The 18470-nt window shown below is 37.7% G+C and overlaps 1 protein-coding gene across 1 annotated transcript in view; it reads right to left on the bottom strand.

Annotated features, from left to right (window-relative positions):
- Positions 1 to 2136: 2136 nt before the first annotated feature.
- Positions 2137 to 18470, bottom strand: part of LOC145673758 (dehydrogenase/reductase SDR family member 11-like) — a 71973-nt gene continuing 55639 nt past the window's right edge. Inside the window, exon 6 of the mRNA XM_081743507.1 lies at positions 2137 to 2280. Coding sequence (XP_081599633.1) covers positions 2239 to 2280 — 42 coding nt within the window. The 3' untranslated portion in view covers positions 2137 to 2238. The remainder of the gene's footprint in view (positions 2281 to 18470) is intronic.

The following is an 18470-nucleotide window of genomic DNA, read 5'->3' as shown; positions in this document are numbered from 1 at the left end:
TAGAGGATTTCTCTTGCAGCACAAAAGACTTGATAACACTGCGAAGCTCATTCTTCTCGAATTTCCATAGATCCTTCGCCATATCTTCTTAAAGAACATGTAAAAAGGAAATAACAATGATAAAATGATCATATACGGGACGAGAGGTTCACAATATATGACCTTTCTAATGACTACAATGATATGTTTTAATTTTTATTTCTTCTTGGTGGTTTCATGAATTTTCCAGCCCGCCATCGTACACCAACATACTAATAAATAATGCATATCTCATGGGAAGATGTAGGTTTTAAAAAATCAGGCCAATTTATGGCAGGAGTCAAGTAACAAGGTGTATGGCTCCTTTTAATTCCCACAATAGAGGTGTATGGCTCATTTTAATACTCAATTAAAATTACCAATTATGCACGACTTGTTTTTCGAGTATGTTTACATTTTTATTTTCTCGTTGTGCATGCAGCGTTCCTATATACAGATGATTACCAAAATGATTGAAACTCTTTTCGCTTGCAACATGTAAGATCTGTGTGATGGCAACATTGATGTATGTGTGTGTGAGTGTGTGTGTGAGAGAGAGACAGAGACAGAGAGAGCATGCAGCGTTTGGCCATTGTTGGTGATATGCTAGGTGATCATCTGTAAACATCAGACGACCCTGAAGAACTAGACGTGGGTTGAAGCAGCATATGGTGATCTTAAATTTGAGATGTATGTTAGTTCTATAGGCCAAACTGTAGATGTGCAGTTAGTTTGTGCAAGTATATTGAAGTTAACCAGTATGGTGAGTATGTTGCGAAGAACAATATGTGAAGTGATGACGCCCTACAAAACTCATGGAAAAACAACATCGGCGAAGACTAGCAATGGACACAAGAAAAGTCTGAGTAACAGGGATCGCCAAGCATTGAAAACGATTATCACGAAGGACCGTAGAGTACATACGACAAATCTGACTGTGGAACTCAGTGAGCACCTGGAATAGCCTATTGTGACAATCACAGTTTAAAGCGAGGTGCATAACTTGAACATAAGCAGTTGGATTGCCATTTCCAAACAAACACCACCAACATTTTAGCTTAAGAAAACGTTGTTAAGAACATGAACTGCTACGAATATCCAGTTGGTCTGCCGCTGACTGGAAATTCGTAATATGATCCAATCAATTCCCTTTCACCTTATTTGCACGTATTGCAAATGGAGCTTATATTTCAAACTGTCTTCTTTCTACCGTTAAACATTGCAGCGGTTCTGTGATATTGTAGACCTCAATTACATTATATTCCTTGGATCCTGTGATTATACTCACAGGACGCTACTGATTATATGCATATTTTACGAAATCAAGAGCATCCCATGGTCCACATGCCAATGACGCAATTCTCCGAGATAGCAAATTGATTCACACTACTGGAGCTGCTGAGGCATAATTTAGTGAATATAGAGATGACCTAAAAGACCTACTCTGGCTTTTCCAACCTCCAGACCTCAACATTATCGAAAAACTACAGTAAATTCTGGAATTGAAAATCCAGAGCAGGTATCCTCCTCTATTCTTGCAGGCGAACTGAGCACTGCAGTGTATATGGAATGGTGCAATATTCCTCCGGAAATCACATGTAACTTACATGCTTAAATTCCACGACGAATCAGGGCTATTCTGCAGGCTAACTACTTTTCCACCTTGTAATAATCAGGTAAGTTGTATTTTCCAGAGATTGTTTTCATTATTTTGTTAACCATCTGCATTTACTTGTACTAACCGAGTAGTTTTGATTCAATATCATCATCAGAAAATTCTGTTCTCAATTTATTCTATTTTAGATGCTGACCAGATTATTGTCATGTTATATTACCATTTTCTCCATTACTATAACAAAACATTTTATAGTCATCGAGTGTTCTTGCCTTTGAGATGGCAGAAACACTAAACCAACGGTTACAATAATATTACAAGTTAAACTGTAGATTTAAGTCTCACACTGGCTAGATGTTAAACAGAAATATTAAATTTGAAACCACTAAGAATAATTATTTCGTAATTCTGTGCTTTACTTTCTGGTGGTGTGAGTACAAAATTAAATCTCCACCAACAACAATACTTTAAATCCATTTATTGTTCACATTTTTAAACACCAGTACATCATTTCGAAAAACTGTATAATTAAAAACATGTAATATTCTAATCAACTGATCATGAACATTAGTGGAATTTAAATATGTATTCTTCTTTGTGCTTAATCAGGCCTGGTCACCCGTAGGGCGCATTATGATTTCATGTACCTGAAAATAAAATCAATTGCTGTTTAATTATGTATGTTCTACTCAATTAAGAGAATTATTATGTAGATAACCGATTTGTATAATATATTTAAATTGTAGTTTCATTTGTAATGTTGATATTATTTTTATTTAAAAAACACAAACCAACACTGTAAAAACGAGGTTTTGAAACCACACAAAATGACTACCACTTTAGCGTGTTACTTGTGTGTTAATTCAGCACCAAGCACATCGCCTTCTGAGCATATCAGAAATAACTCGTTACTACCTGAGAGAATTTTCATTGGTATTTATCGTTTAATATGAGCAAACCTTTGCGAAATATATTTAGCACTTGTGTCAAGTGACGAATAATGTTCTATGTTTTCTGTTATCGATCACAATAATATTGTTGTAAACCTGTGAATCGTGTGACAAAGGTTACATAAGCAACAGTTCTGCCATCTTATGTTCATACCTGCTAAGACACAAGAATAACAAATAAAGAAAATAGATGGAAGCAATGCTATCTGTGTAACTGTTGTCAGATGATTCATAGGTTTACAACAATATTATTGTGACCGATTACAGAAAACATAGAATGTTATTAGTCATTTACCACAAATGCGAAATGTATTTCGCAAAGCTTTACTCATACCAAACAGTAAAATACGATGCAAATACTCAGAGACAGTAACAAGGTATTTTTGATATGCTCTGAAGGCGGTGTCTTCGTGTCGCTACAATCTATGTTCGGCCAGGAAAGATTCTCAAATATGACTTCTTTCGTTTCATTGATCCACAATCCCGGCATTATATTATCATGGCAGACTTAAATTTCCATAGTAGAACACAGCGCGACAAACAGCAATTTCTTGATTTTATACAAACTTCCACTACAGGAGAATTTCACATCTTGCCACAACCTACGGTCCGGCTAGCAACACAACGCCTCACGTAGTAATAACCTCGTCTTCTCTTTCTCCTCTTATTAACATTACTGTACTAGATTCCATCGGCAGCCATCATGTTCCTGTTAAACTAGAACTGCAATGTACAGTGAAGTCGTCAAATCACTTACCAGCTAGAAAAATTTATCTATATCATAAGGCTAATTGGGATCAATACCGATCCACAATAGACGACGCAATTAGCACACTCACCATACCTACCTCGCAGCATAGTCTTGATCACGTCATCACTGACCTTACTACAGCAATTCAAGGAGCAGCGGAACATTCCATTCCGTTTACTCATGTACAACCGCATAAACCTATTTTGCCACCAAGATATCTTGGACTAATTTCTGCTTCACGTCGAGCTTATCGTGAATATAGAACCAGTGGCAACTTGGAGGCACTGCGCTTACACCGCCAATATCTCCGAATAACACACAACTACATTGTAGCATACAAGAAAAGACAGTGGATTTTAACGTGTAATACTCTTACTGCAGAAACTCATCCCAGCAAATATTGGCGTAAATTCAACCAACTTACTGGCAAAACGTCTCGTACACCCTATCCTCTTATTCACAACCATCAAGCTCTTAATAATGACATCGACAAGGCTAATATTTTTGCTACATTTTTCCAAGAAGTCTTCACTCCTCTTTCTGGAGGGCACACACCGCACCGCCTTCAAACTTCGATCAACCGTCACGCCGATGCGACCGCTCCTCATTTACAGCCTTCTGACCACCATACTCTGGAACCTAATAATCCACTTACTCAGGCTATAGACCCAGATGAAATCAGGGCTATTTTAGCAACCAAACGCAATACGGCACCTGAATTCGACTCCATCACATATGCTCTCATAAAACAAGCACCTCCTTCTTTCATTCTGATTCTAAGCCATATTTATACTTTTATACTGCGCACTAGCTTCTTTCCACTCGATTGGAAGTATTCTAAAGTTATTTTATTTCCTAAGCCTAAGAAACCACCATCCGAAGTACAGTCGTATCGCCAGATCCATTTAACAAGTTGTCTCTGCAAATTATTAGAACGTATACTCGTTCGTCGGCTCCACGACCACCTCCTCATGCACAATCTTCTGCCGATCCATCAAGCTGGGTTCCGACCGCGCTTCAGTACACTCGATCAGCTCTTAAGACTCGCCACTGCTATTTATAACCAATACAACAAGGGTTTTCCATCTTGTTTAGTTACGTTTGATTTGGAAAAGGCATTTGATAAGGTCTGGCATTCGGGCTTGATATACAAATTACACAACTACATGCTGCCCATATCTTACATACGATTAATCAATACTTTCTTAACAGGACGTCTTGCATATATTTCGATTAACAACGCTTTATCACACCCCATATTCTTACATTCTGGCGTACCTCAAGGTTCTTCTCTGTCTCCTTTGTTATATCTACTGTACGTTGCTGATCTCAGACTGACTCCTCACGTCCAAGTCTATCAATTCGCCGATGACACAGCATTTCTCACAACAGCTCGCACTATCCAGCGTATTAATAGACTCATGCAGCCAGCTATCGACACATTTGTCCGTTGGTGTCAGGTCTGGAGACTCAGTATTAACTCAGCGAAAACACAATCTGTAGTCTTTCTACCACCACGTAGACGATCCAGAGTGTTTCGCAATCCGAATTTATTAAATATTCACGTGGACAACACGCCAGTTCCTTTCACATCATCTCTTACTTACCTTGGGGTGATATTTGACTCAAAGCTTACGTGGACTCCGCATCTTAAGAAAATTGTTACTCAAGCTAAGAACAGATTAAATCTACTTAAACGTTTAGTTGGCACCAGCTGGGGTTTACGACCACCTACTGTCCTCCACACCTACAAAGCTTTTATGAGGACTACTTTAACCTATGGCCATACAGCTTGGGCCGCAGCTCCCGACAAATTTTATAAACAATTGTCTATAATGGAGCGGCATGCTTTTAGATTGGCCTATCGAATTCACTTACCAAGCCCAACCAGACTTCTTTACGATCTCATAGACTTTCCACCACTGCTCACCCATCTAGAACAGCTTCGCATTCGTTACATCACGAAACTTTTTGATTTACGACACCCCATGCTTCAGGATATACTACGATATGACCGAGACAATGATGCACGGCCACGATACGTCGACACTCCGCTCCAACACTATCTTATACTGTATCACTTGCAAATGGATCCTGCCAATCGAGACCCAGAAGTATTTGCTATATATCATCCACGCCATCTGTCATCTTCCATCTATCCATCATATGCACAGTAATAACCAATTAATATGGGCCTTCTCTGTCTACATCAGTTCCTGAATAGCCCCAGGAACAGAAGATAACAGCATCCGTTCACTAACAGAACCTAGTGTTGTGGCGTCCAGTACAGTTCATCCTCATTTTCATCATCATTTCTAAATATTATTTCTTTGAATTGTAATTTCTATTACTGTTTTTCTTATTTGTTATTATATTCACGCACTTAGCCTTTATGCACTGACAGTTTATTTTCTTGTTTCATATTTCTAATAGCCTCCATGCACCTATTACCTTTATGTTGTTATTATTATTAGGATTTTGTGTCACCTGTTTCAACTTATCTCTATTGTATATATGTTAATTACTTAAAATAATGAATGAATAAAGGAAAACCCCTTAGACCAACAACAATTCTGTAGCCTCAACATTCCTAATACAACACTTCCCCGAAGAAAGGGCGCAACCCTTTAACCGGGTAGACGACAAAAAAATCTTCGTGTCATACAACTTCATTCACCGCATGAGCTTTTATCAACCACAATGGAAAATCACAAAAACTCTGCTTTTCACCAAACCCAGTAAATCTCCTACAGATCTCTCATCTTACCGTACTATACAATTGACATCAGTACTCAGCAAAATTTTTGTACGCATTCTTGTCAGTCGCCTTCATACTCATTTTTCTGAACGAAACCTCATTCCTCTTCATCCAGCTGGTTTTCGCCCAAACATCAGTATTTCCGATTAACTCTTACGCCTCACGACCGCTATAACTAATCATTACAATACCTCCAAACCTTCCTGCCTGTTATTGTTCGATCTTGAAAAGGCTTTCGACAGAGTTTGGCATGCCGGCCTCATCGCAAAGCTTCAATCTTTTCATCCTCCTTTCTCCTACATCAGGTGTATCCATTCTTTCCTTTCAAATCGTATGATTACATTACCATCAACCAATCACTTTCACATCCGATCTTTCTTCACTGTGGTGTTCCTCAAGGCTCTGTTCTTTCACCCCTTCTTTATATATTATACGTAGCAGACATACCCCCTCTACCACAAAATGTCTCATTATATCAATGTGCCGAAGATACAGCTTTTTTCACTACATCCAACACTGTACAACACATAAATAGAACACTCCAACAAGCAATAGATGCCTTCACCTCCTGGTGTGACAAGTGGCGCCTAACCATAAATCTACTCAAAACACAGGCTATCACTTTTCTTCCCCCTCTCTGCCGATCACGAATTTATTGCAATCCTGTTCTTCTTCATATTCACGTCAATGGCACTTTCATACGCCCATCATCACAAGTAACATACCTTGGAATCATCTTTGACTCAAAACTCAGCTGGAAACCCCATTTACAGAAAATCCTGTCACAGGCTACAAATAGATTAAACCTTCTCCGGGGGCTAGTGGGCACCACTTGAGGCTTACATACTGACACTGTTAATAAGACATAAGATTTTCTTCGACCTGCTCTCACACCTGGCTGGATCTCTGACCATGACGCACTGTATCACAGACTTGCAATATCCGAACGTAATGCTCTCCACCTTGCTTATCGCGTAAGACTACCAGCACCAACTGCCGATCTTTATCGCCGTATCAACTTTCCCACCATCTTGCAACACTTGGAAACACTCCGCATAAAATACATTACAAAAGTCATTATCGAAGGTAATTCGCTCTTCCTTGACACCTTTCACCAGGATATCATTCATGATACCCCTCCTCATCATCAAGTCACACCTCTTCAACATCTCCTTACTCTTTACCGTAACACTTTAGACGATAATGACCCCCACAAGGCCGATTTTGCTATATAAAGCTCACTTCATCTTAGTCCATGCATTTATCCATCTCTGCACTAGTGTTTCATCAATGTTGTTAGTAGCGGGCTTCATCTGTCACCATCAGCCCTGTGGCGCCCCAGGGCAGAAGATAACCATTCATTCGTCTATGCTAACCATATCCCTGTGTTTGTTGTGGCGGATATCAGCACTTCATCTCATCCCTAATTCCACAACCATAGCCCGGCCTCCTTGAGGCAATAGTGAATAATAAATGAAACCTACGTAAACTATGCCTTCCTTATGCCAACTGATGTCTCCAAAGCCATATTGAAGAAAAAATAAATAAATGATGACCACAAAGGAATAAAATAAATTAATGCTCCTCAAACTCTCAATGCCCAACTATCAATAAAAGTAAAACCCTATACCTAGAATTCCTCCTACCGAAGAAAGGGCGTAACACTTTGATCGGGTCAACTTTAAAAAAATCTTGGCGTCGAATTGACACACAAGTAACACGCTAAAGTGGTAGTCATTTTGTGTTGTTTCAACATCTCATTTTTTGCTGTGAAAAAATATTGCTGTATATGATTTTGTCCACAAATTTGTAATAAAGTGTTAAAAATTATTTTATAATCTTGTCTGTAAGTTTGTTTATGTGCTAAAGATAGTTTGGCTTACATAATAATAGTTTCCAATATGTAAGACTTGCATGAAAAAATTCTTATCTATTTACAAAATTTAGTTTTGTTGTTAAACACAAACTTATGGGTCCAGCTTTTGAAAGTACGTGGCTATATGTGATAACCATATAGCTATACGTAATACTTAATGTAACAGTATCAGCGAAAGACTTACTACAAAACCGTAAAAATTCTTTAAAATAGCGAAATTAGTGACTAAATTTAGGGACTAACGCCATCTTCATATCACTCAAATAACAAATCAATAAAAGTGCAGTGTCACATACAAACTTTTTAAACTTAAAAACATCTTAATTATATATGAGTGTCAACAATGTAGATAGCAATTCAATTCAGTTCAACATGTAACTACTGTTTAAATCTAAAACACAGTCTTGGGAAGTCACGTAACGTAAGTAACGCGTTACTTTTTAAGTAACGTTTCCTAGTAACGCGTTACTTTTTAAGTAACTCTAACGGTAACGCGTTACAAATTTTTAAGTAACGTAAATAGTTTGCGTTACTTTTTTGGTATTACATTTCGGATGAGTAATTACAATATATGTATTTTTTTCGGAAACGAATGTTTCTTTCCTATAATTGAAGAGTTGATTTTCAAAACATCTCTTGTCCGTTTTCGATTCAACATTCAGATAGTGAGTAAACTAAGATTTATTTATTATTAATCTTATTTATTAATCTTTGCTCTTATTTGGTTTTAAAATCCAAATAAAATATGATAATGTGCTTCTTAAGGATTTTGAAATTAATGCAAGTAAGTATAGCTAAAATTGAAAAAAGGATTTCTAGTTTAACCCTTACCTCAATTTTGAATTAAAAATGGACAAGAGACGATTTGAGAATGAACTCTTGAAGTGATTTTTTCAGAATGGAACAATGGAGGATGAACTACGTATATCATTGACCAGTAGTCACCCACACACAGAGAAACAGATAAGATCATAGTGTCACTTGCTGTTTTTGGAAAATGAGGACACCCTCAGGGAAATCACGTGTACTGATTGCAAGCACCTGGAAGATTTTGTCATACATTTTCGCAGTTCCAAATCAATACATTCAGTGAGTGAACTACGACTGCAATGGTACCGGTAGTCTATTTTACTTTGAGTGGTGTTCTTTTTATAAAGATGGAGAACGAAAATATTTTACCGTTCGAACATTTGAAAGAATACTTTTTCTTAAAAGCTGGGGATGATGGTGCACAGAATTTAAAAATAAAGGGCGGTATTCAGAGAGAATTCATTAATCGAGGGTTAGTCACAGACTAGTTAGTAAGCATACTAGCTCTTTACTAAGGAAGGTGCACGTTATGGTATTCTGAGTCTACGTTGAGTACAACTAAAATGATGATTTGGGTATGATTCACTTATATAACCCCAATGCATCGGGTGAGAAAAATAAATGTGGCAACTGCGGAAAAGTAGATGAGCGCATGTGTAATCTGTAAAAATGAAAATATATGAAATACGAAATACGAAATGTTGTGTCGCATGCTAAACCGTGGGTAAAAGATTAGCCTCTGCTCTAGATTAATTAGTCACATTTGATTAACTTCGTCAAATACTACGTCCTAATCAGAGACTCTGAATACAATTTTGATAACCATCCGTTAGTCAACCTCGTAGTATGGCGTTAATCAGGCTTCAAAACGACTCTGCATAAGGCCCAAAGTGTCTGAAGTGCCGCGGTAGGTCATATTTATCAACAACTAGGGTGCCATAATTAACTATATACAGTAAGGGGTTAATATGAATAAACTGTATTCTGATGAGCAGGCTACTTCATTACTTGAAAATAGTTTGTTGATGGTATGTAATATTGAAGTTCTTTCAGGTCAGTATGCGTATCTTAGAGTCCCGTTGATTATAGAGTTTGGAAAAACTAGCTTTAAAAAGCACGTATCGATTTTAGAGTTACTAGCAAGTTTTAAGCCACTCATAGTTCATGTGTTCTTATTTCATTAGATGTAGTATAATGCTTCTGTATTTTAATTTTAGTATTCTGTCTGTAGAATCTGTTAGTATTCTGTATTTTAATTTTACATAGCAACACTGTTATTATTATATAATTAGTTTAACAGAATAATAATAAGCAGCCACTTTTTCTAACGCATATAGATGGGCTCGAGTCAAATTAAAACTTGACTCGACTCAAATTCAAGTCGAGTTTTGACTAGAGTGAAAGGTAATTTTCTCGGATCGAGTTCCGAACCGATTCACTGTTTTTGACGTCGAGTTTCGAGTCGAGTTAAGTTTGATAAATGACTCGCTAGTTTAGCTCGTTTTAACTCGTTTTGAAATCATAGCCTAATTAAACTGGAAAGCGAAGGTTATGAGTAGTGTAAGCAGTAATATGGAATACCTTTAGTGTTGCTCACGAGAGGGGACACTGCTCTTATCTCGTTTCGTCTCGACAACGAGACCACAAGAGATTTTTATAATGAGCTCAGTTCGGTTCGAGCAAACTGAGCCGAGAGCTCTAGCCGCCTCGGTTGGGTGAGCTCTAGGCTCGGCTCACTTCTCTGTTCGGTTCAGCTTGATAGTGAATGAGCTGCGAGCCGAGGTGCTCGAGTCGTTGACAATTCTAAACCCGTACCAAGCATTTTTAAATATATTTGGCAAGCCCCCTATAACTTTTAACAATGTTTAGGTCGAGCCCAAATACACAAAACCTAGACCCTCGACCCAAATTCAGAAGCTAATGAACAATGTCCTTGATTTTTATACTTCACGACTACTGAGGTTGGCAATCAACTAGTTTTTTAGTATTCAGATACAAACCGTCTATCTTTCATGTTTATACACAGTGTTGTTATAAATAATAATAATAATAATAATAATAATAATAATAATAATAATAATAATAATGTAGTAGTATCATTGATAATTATACTGTCTATGTAGAATACTTGAAGAGATTTCTTGAAACTACATACGGGAATTGGCTTGATTTAGGTCGGTTCGACTCGAAACTAGACCCGAATTGCAGTCAAGTTATAGGAAATGTTTTGAGCCAAGTTCTCGAGTCGAGCTCAAAGATGTCTACATAAAGCTATTCAGAACGTGCAATAATAATAATAATAATAATAATAATAATAATAATAATAATAATAATAATACGGAAAATTGAAGTAATAAGTTTGAAGTGAAGTAGTAACGCGTTATATTTTTACAAGTAACTTACCTAACGCTGCTAAAACATTAATCAAGTAATATTTCAACGTGCAAAACCGTCTTTGAAAACTGTAATAACATTAATTTCTAACCACCTACTAAGACTTTAGCTAAAATTGTTTCTAAATAAGCAGGTCTTTTATATAATAATTATATCATCATCTTGAATATCAGGTATGTATAATTATAAAATTTGTCTTGCATCATGCTTTCCCTAGCACATAATCATTTTACACAGACTACAGTCCATTCACTAAATTAATGTCTTTAAAAGTACCACATAAATTAAAAGTTTAGCCTTTTTATTTATCTCAAAATACATTAAAAAGAGTTTACAATTTGAAGTATTGTAAATTAACAGTTATTATTATAGTAGTTATCTAAAACCATTCACAAACGTCCCAAAACTTGTATAAATGGATTACAACGATAAGAAATTGCCACAACTTAATGGTTTGTCCTGTTGCTGAAGTTCATACATGTATAGTTTACTTTCTCTCAGTATTAAATATAGAATGACTTACAATTTCTGAAAAAAAATACACAAATAATAGTGCATTGTGCTTGCTTTTGTAGGGTGTAGGGTTTCCTTGACGCCAACAAACCGATGTAATTGAAATATATAGTTCTTTCATGTAGCGTATGCAAAAATATGAGTGCAGAAAAGGAAACACTCCCAGACGAGTCGGCAAAATGTTGACAGAGAAGCGTGATATTCTAGGCTAGTGTGCTCTTTAAGTGATTGGTCGCTTTAAGAATCAGTCAAAAATGTTTCTGCTTGTGGTTGTAATCTCGGCGGCAAAAGGGAAATAAGTACGGTTTATGGACGGACTTTACGCAATGATTCCCTTTAAACTGATGGTCCAAAGATTTATATAGCAAGCATCTGGAGTACACGATGATACAGCTTTAGAACCTTCACCTCTGGTGCGTGTGGTTCCTGATTCGATTCCAGCTCACGACAAGTGGAATTTTTGGTAGACAAATACTTTTCGTGGACTTTATTTTAGGATGTCTCGTTTCCCCCTACTTTCTTTATCCCAACGTGTCAATCATTATCATAATCACCGTTCCTCTTAGCCTTGGAGTATAATCGTGAGGCATTAAAATAAAAGAAGCATATATCTGTCCACTTCTTGTGTCGAATATGAAAAATCCAGAAACGACAGTTCATGTATCGTTTCAGGAAAGGCAGTTTTACGATCTACAAGAATTTGGGAGCAACCATAGCTACACTGATTTCTATATATATTCTTTAATCGCCAGTTTCAGTTTAGCGTCCGTTTTATCAGCGAAGCTATATGAGGTGTGGGCCTATATCTTAATGTTGAATCCGAACCACACGAGCTTCCGCCGGGAATCAAATCCGAGTCTTCCACGCTGATTTTTTATAAATATATTATTTTATTAGATTGTATCATACACACAGCTAGGCAAGGCAAATTGAAATTCAAACTTGAGCTGAGTAAGCTCACTAGCAAAGCTTGCAATATGAAAATTATTAGTGTGTACTCTCCGCATCAAAAAAAAAAAAAAAAAAAATGCGACAGCTAATGCTGTGCATCTAGGCCACCCAATATACACTTTCTTATCCCATAATCGTGACAGGTAAAGAGACCCCCTCTCTCCTCCCCCCTCTTCTCACCCAAACAAAATTAGCTAACAACATGAGCGCAATTCTAATTTCAAACTATACATGTATTAATATCGATAAAATAAAGTAATAAAACCGAGACGAAACAAGATTCATAAGTTAATGTAGGGAGAAACTGAGATACACACAATGAAAAAATGAAACCAATAGATGTCTATTACACAGAGATTCAGAAATGAGGCAGAGAGAGATAAAAAAAAGATGAGAGAAGAAGGAACAGAAAAAAAGGGAGAACAGATAAAAATGTGGAATTTAAACGTAGTAAGAATAGAACCTTACATTGTAAAGTTCCGTTTCCACAAATCCGATAGTAATATAGAAATAACGTTTGTTTCTATATATTTTTCAGAACTATTCGAATATATAGAGGATGCTTTAAACATTCATTCCACTTAGCAGCTTGACGTACCATACGTCACAAGCTGATTTTTGAACCAAGCCTAGCCTAGCTGGGAAGTGTTAACGTGCCTTCTATGACATTGTGTTGCATACGCACAATCGAGACCAGCACGCATACGCTCTCACTGGGATTGACAGTGCTTCTCAGTACTGGAGGGTGAGACTTATTTATCATCTCTATTATCAGGATAACTCGATCATAGTTTGAGTTTCTAATCGTGATTCAAGCCACTCGAGTGCCTATTATTGCATTTCTTTGGGATCTTACTGGTCCGAGAGACCATGCATCGCTTGCCTCCGGTAGTTAAGGGCCCAGACCCGCCACCTCCGGGGGATAAGGGGAGGGATCCCCGTCAACAGCGCCGTAGTAGACAGCTTTCTGAAAGCAGTATCGGATCCGTTGAAAAACGCTCTCGCTCTAAATCACCGCACTATGTTGCTCCATCTAACAGCATTGAGGAACCTATGCAATGTTCGTCTAATACAGCCTCTGAAAACAATCCAGGAACTAAAAACTTAATTTCTCCACGTTTACCAGTTTATTCATTTCTATTGACAGATTTCGATCTCAAATACAATAATTCTCGGCTTATTTTCAATCAAATAGTTAAGTACCTTCCAAGAGCTAGCGTCAAGCAAATAGTCTTCACCAAGAATGGTGTCATTATCCGATCAGAGGATGGAAACTTTGGAACTACATTACGAAACAAGGCTAGCTATGAAATCTTTGGAAAAAATGCCAAGCTGAAACAACTTACCAGTAAAATTAAGCAAACACCTCCGCCACCAAAGACTCCAATGTTATCTGTTGTTATCCGTGGTGTTCTACCAGAAATCACTGATGCAGAAGTACTGGAAGAGCTTACAGCTGAAGGCATTCCTGTAGACAAATGCATTCGCATCAGAAATCAAACGGGACCTACATACATGGTTCGTGTGCTAACCTCCAACAAATCGTCTATTGATACCCTCCTTCAAGAGGGAGCGTACATCTTTAAGAAAAGGCACAGAGTCGAACCGTCACGTACTAATTCACCCCTGCCTATTCGATGCGAACGATGTCAGACTTACAACTCGCACGTGACAGCAAAATGTCCTAACATCCCTAAGTGTGGTTACTGTGCTGAACAGCACGAGACTAAAGACTGTCCAAATCACCAAAAGCCTGCTCACTGCTCTGTATGTCCTGGGTCACACCCTACATACAGCTACAAATGTAAAGCTAAGCCAGCCCCACCAGCAGATCGTCCTGAACTCACAGTGCCATTGCGTACAACTGATCCACCAGTTCAAGCCGACCAATCAATCACTTCCGGTCTTACAGTTGAAAATTTTCTTCGATATTTCACGCTTGTTCTACAAAATATTTTTCCTTTTCAAAGACAGTTCATTCTTGAACATGTCATTGCTGCTGCCACGAGCATTTTCCATATCAATCTGTATGCCACATATTCAGGGAATTATGTACACTTTCACATATCTCCGAGAGAAACTGCTGTCTAAGCCAATAGCTTACTACATTATCATGGGTTTGGCCTTCTTATTTATGAACATACGGTCATTGCCGCAACATAAAGCTCTTTTTGAACACCTGGTCTTAGAAGAAAATATTGATGTTTTCGCATTGAATGAAACTGCTTTAAAACCAACAATGCCAACACGATTTCCACGGTATCAACTCATGCGCTATGACTTTTCACAAGATAATGTACGAGCGCAAGGTGGAGTGGCAATTGGCATAAATAATAAATTATCTTACCGACAGCATCAGACTCGGCTTCCCTACCGGCTTCCTGAAAATCTTACAGCAACTATCTATCTACCTAACATAGCAATTACGATAGCAACAATATATGTACGTCCCGGACACGTGATACCACTCGAGTATTTCACACATTTGTTTCAAACATACAAGCATCTTCTGATACTGGCAGACATCAATATCCATAGCCGTTCCGAGAGGGAAAAGACTCAGTTTGCAGACCATATAGCACTTTCCTTACATGGTCACATACATCCCCTTCCGAAGCACACCAGACCAAGTAGCCAAACGACACCGGATGTTGTTCTTTCTACCACTTCTCTCATAGACAGGTGTCATATCAAAGTCTTGGATTGCATAGGTAGCGACCATTTACCGGTGAAAATCACGGTCAACGATGTACGTAAAAATGTTTCTCAGACAGCAGCCGAACGTACCATATATTTGTATGACAAAACTAACTGGCATAAATATCGCTCGGATATTGACGCTGCATTAGAAACTGTACTAGCACCGGATACAGAGGAGAGTTTAAACAAAACCATAAGCACACTCACGCAAGTCATTGCTACTAGCGCACATGACAACATTCCCACTTATCACGGTAAAACATATCAGCCTGTTTTGCCTCCGCAATATTTGCACTTAGTAAGAAAATCTCGGCATTATTATAGACAATATGAACGCACTCATAATCCTGAATATCTAACACAGGCACGTAGATGGCAAAGAACTGTGCACAATTATATTCTCGCCCATAAACGCTTGACGTGGCACAAAACATGCAGTCAGTTGAATGAAGAAACTCATCCCACACGATATTGGAAAAAGTTTCATCAGTTGACCGGACAGCAAACAACAACAAGATATCCACTGTTCCGAAACAATAATCCTTTGCATTCAGATCAGGATAAAGCCGACGCATTTGCCTCTCATTTACAAACTGTGTTCACTCCGCCCGTCGGTCAACATGACGATAGTCCCAGATTCTCAGAAACTACCATCGCTCACCTATTACAGCCATCAACTACTCACACCTTAGATGAGAATCAACCGTTAACATTTTCTATCACCCATGACGAAATACAGACGAGTATCAAAGGAAAACGCAACACAGCGCCTGGTTTTGATAAAATATCCTACCGACTTATCAAAGAATGCTCAGTAAAGTTTTTTATTCTTCTCGCAGCTATTTATACTTTTATTCTCCGTACGGGATATTACCCAGTTGAATGGAAAGTCTCTAAAGTTTGTATGTTTCTAAAACCGAACAAGCCACCACATTCTGTCAGTTCGTATAGGCCAATACAACTGACTGCGACAATGGGAAAAATATTGGAAAAAATTCTTGTAAAACGCTTACATCAATATCTGCATGATCGTCAACTCCTTCCAATTTTCCAGACCGGTTTTCGACCATCATACAGTATTAATGACCAGTTGCTTCGTTTGACGACCACTCTCGTTAACCAATATAATAGATCGCTCCCATCTTGTTTAATTTTAATGGATCTAGAGAAAGCATTCGATCGAATTTGGCATTACGGTCTATTTTACAAATTGCTTAAATTTGGACTACCACTGACATATGTTAGAGTAATTTTCTCATTCATACTGAATCGAATCGCATATGTATGTATCAACAATACCATCTCCCATCCCATCTTTCCATACACAGGAGTACCTCAAGGGTCCAGCTTGTCTCCTCTTCTATACATTTTGTACGCATCAGACGTACCAGTACCTGCTCCTCCAACTTATTTATTCCAGTATGCTGATGATACTGCTTTCCTAACTCTTGGAAGAACTATACAACACATTAATAGAAACTTACAACTCACCGTTAATCAATTTCTTGCGTGGTGTGCGAAATGGAAACTTACTGTAAATGAGGAGAAAACTCAAACACTTGTCATCATACCACCTAAATGCCGCAGTAGAGTTCACCGCAACCCTAACCTGCTTGATATCACTGTTGGAACACACCGATTAAAACCGACTAACTCAGTGACGTATTTAGGAATAACATATGATAACAAACTACAATGGACTGCCCATTTTCAGAAACTTGTGCTTAAAGCAAAAACAGGCTACAATTGCTTCGCAGGCTCGTAGGACAGCATTGGGGGCTAAATTCAAGGCTGCTTATTAACACTTATAAAGCGTTCATGCGTAGCATACTTACATTCGGACATATTGCTTGGTCCCCAGCACAGTCTAGATTCTATAATAGGCTCGAAATTATGGAGCGCCATGCAGTGCGCTTAGCATACCGCATCAAATTACCATATTCTAACCGAGAACTATACAATCGAATAGACTTTCCACCACTTGTAGAACATATCTCACTCTTACGTAAACGATACATAGCCAAATGCCTAGAATCTCATAAAGATATTTTTCTGGACACAATATTCATAGACTCAGAGCAGGATTCCACTTTCAAATATTGTCATACACCGTTAAGTATATTGATCACACTTCACGTAAACAACCTTCCTATGGATCACTTTCATCGCAGATTCTTTCAACGTCAAATCATTCATCAAGCCATCCCTCATCTTTTTCCATAGCTGCACAGTTCTTCCTCAACAATAATCTGGGCTCCCCATGTCTACATCAGTCTTGAGCCGCCCCAAGACAGAAGCCTAACATGCATTCGTTTATATTAACCATTTCATTGTGTTGTGGCGTATAATGCACTTTCATCTCATCAATCATGCTAATATATTTATAAAAATTCTAATTATATTCAACATATAATATTATATATCCTTTCAGTTTATCTTTTCATTACTTTTCTCGCTGATTCCTTGTTTATAACTTTATCATGTTATATCTTTCGCAATGCTCAGTATCTTAATGTTTATTATGTGTGTTCATGCATACTGTTCTACTAAGCACTTTTGGTAGTATTTGTTTCACTTCGCACGTATAGTTTTCTTTATATCACATTGTACAACTAATATTATTTATGTTTGCACTTGTTTACAGCACATCACATGCCGAGAGAGAGGGCGAAACCCTCTAGTGGCAGTTCCATATGCAAATAATTGATGATTAATACCAATGGAATGAATTATGACCTACAAATAAATAAATACTACACCAAAAAAAAAATCCTATAAGAAAACCCATTCCTTGCTCAACTTAAAATCATCCTCTCAAAAAAAAAAAAAAAAAAAAAACATTCATTAAGTCACCTTCATAAAGGATAGCATACTCAATTTTCAGTAGAACTGTAGATTTTCGAGACACATCTAGGATAATGTCAAAAGTTTAACACAGGCTTCATTACCGCGTGGTTCGGTTGCAAATTCGGCAGCGTTCATTGGAAGTACTGACCCAAAATAAATTGCAATAAACCTAGTAGTCAGCGTAGGTCATATCCTCCATTTCAGACTACTAATGCAAACTAAAAAAAACGAAACGAAAAGAAAAAGAAAGAAAGAGAGAGAAAATTGAATGTGTGCTATTTACTGTT

This window comes from Thermobia domestica, chromosome 17, assembly GCF_964235325.1.
Source record: "Thermobia domestica chromosome 17, izTheDome1.hap1.1, whole genome shotgun sequence".
Lineage (NCBI taxonomy): Eukaryota > Metazoa > Arthropoda > Insecta > Zygentoma > Lepismatidae > Thermobia > Thermobia domestica.
Note: the sequence above shows the minus strand (reverse complement) of the source record. Positions and strands in the feature narration are given on the sequence as shown.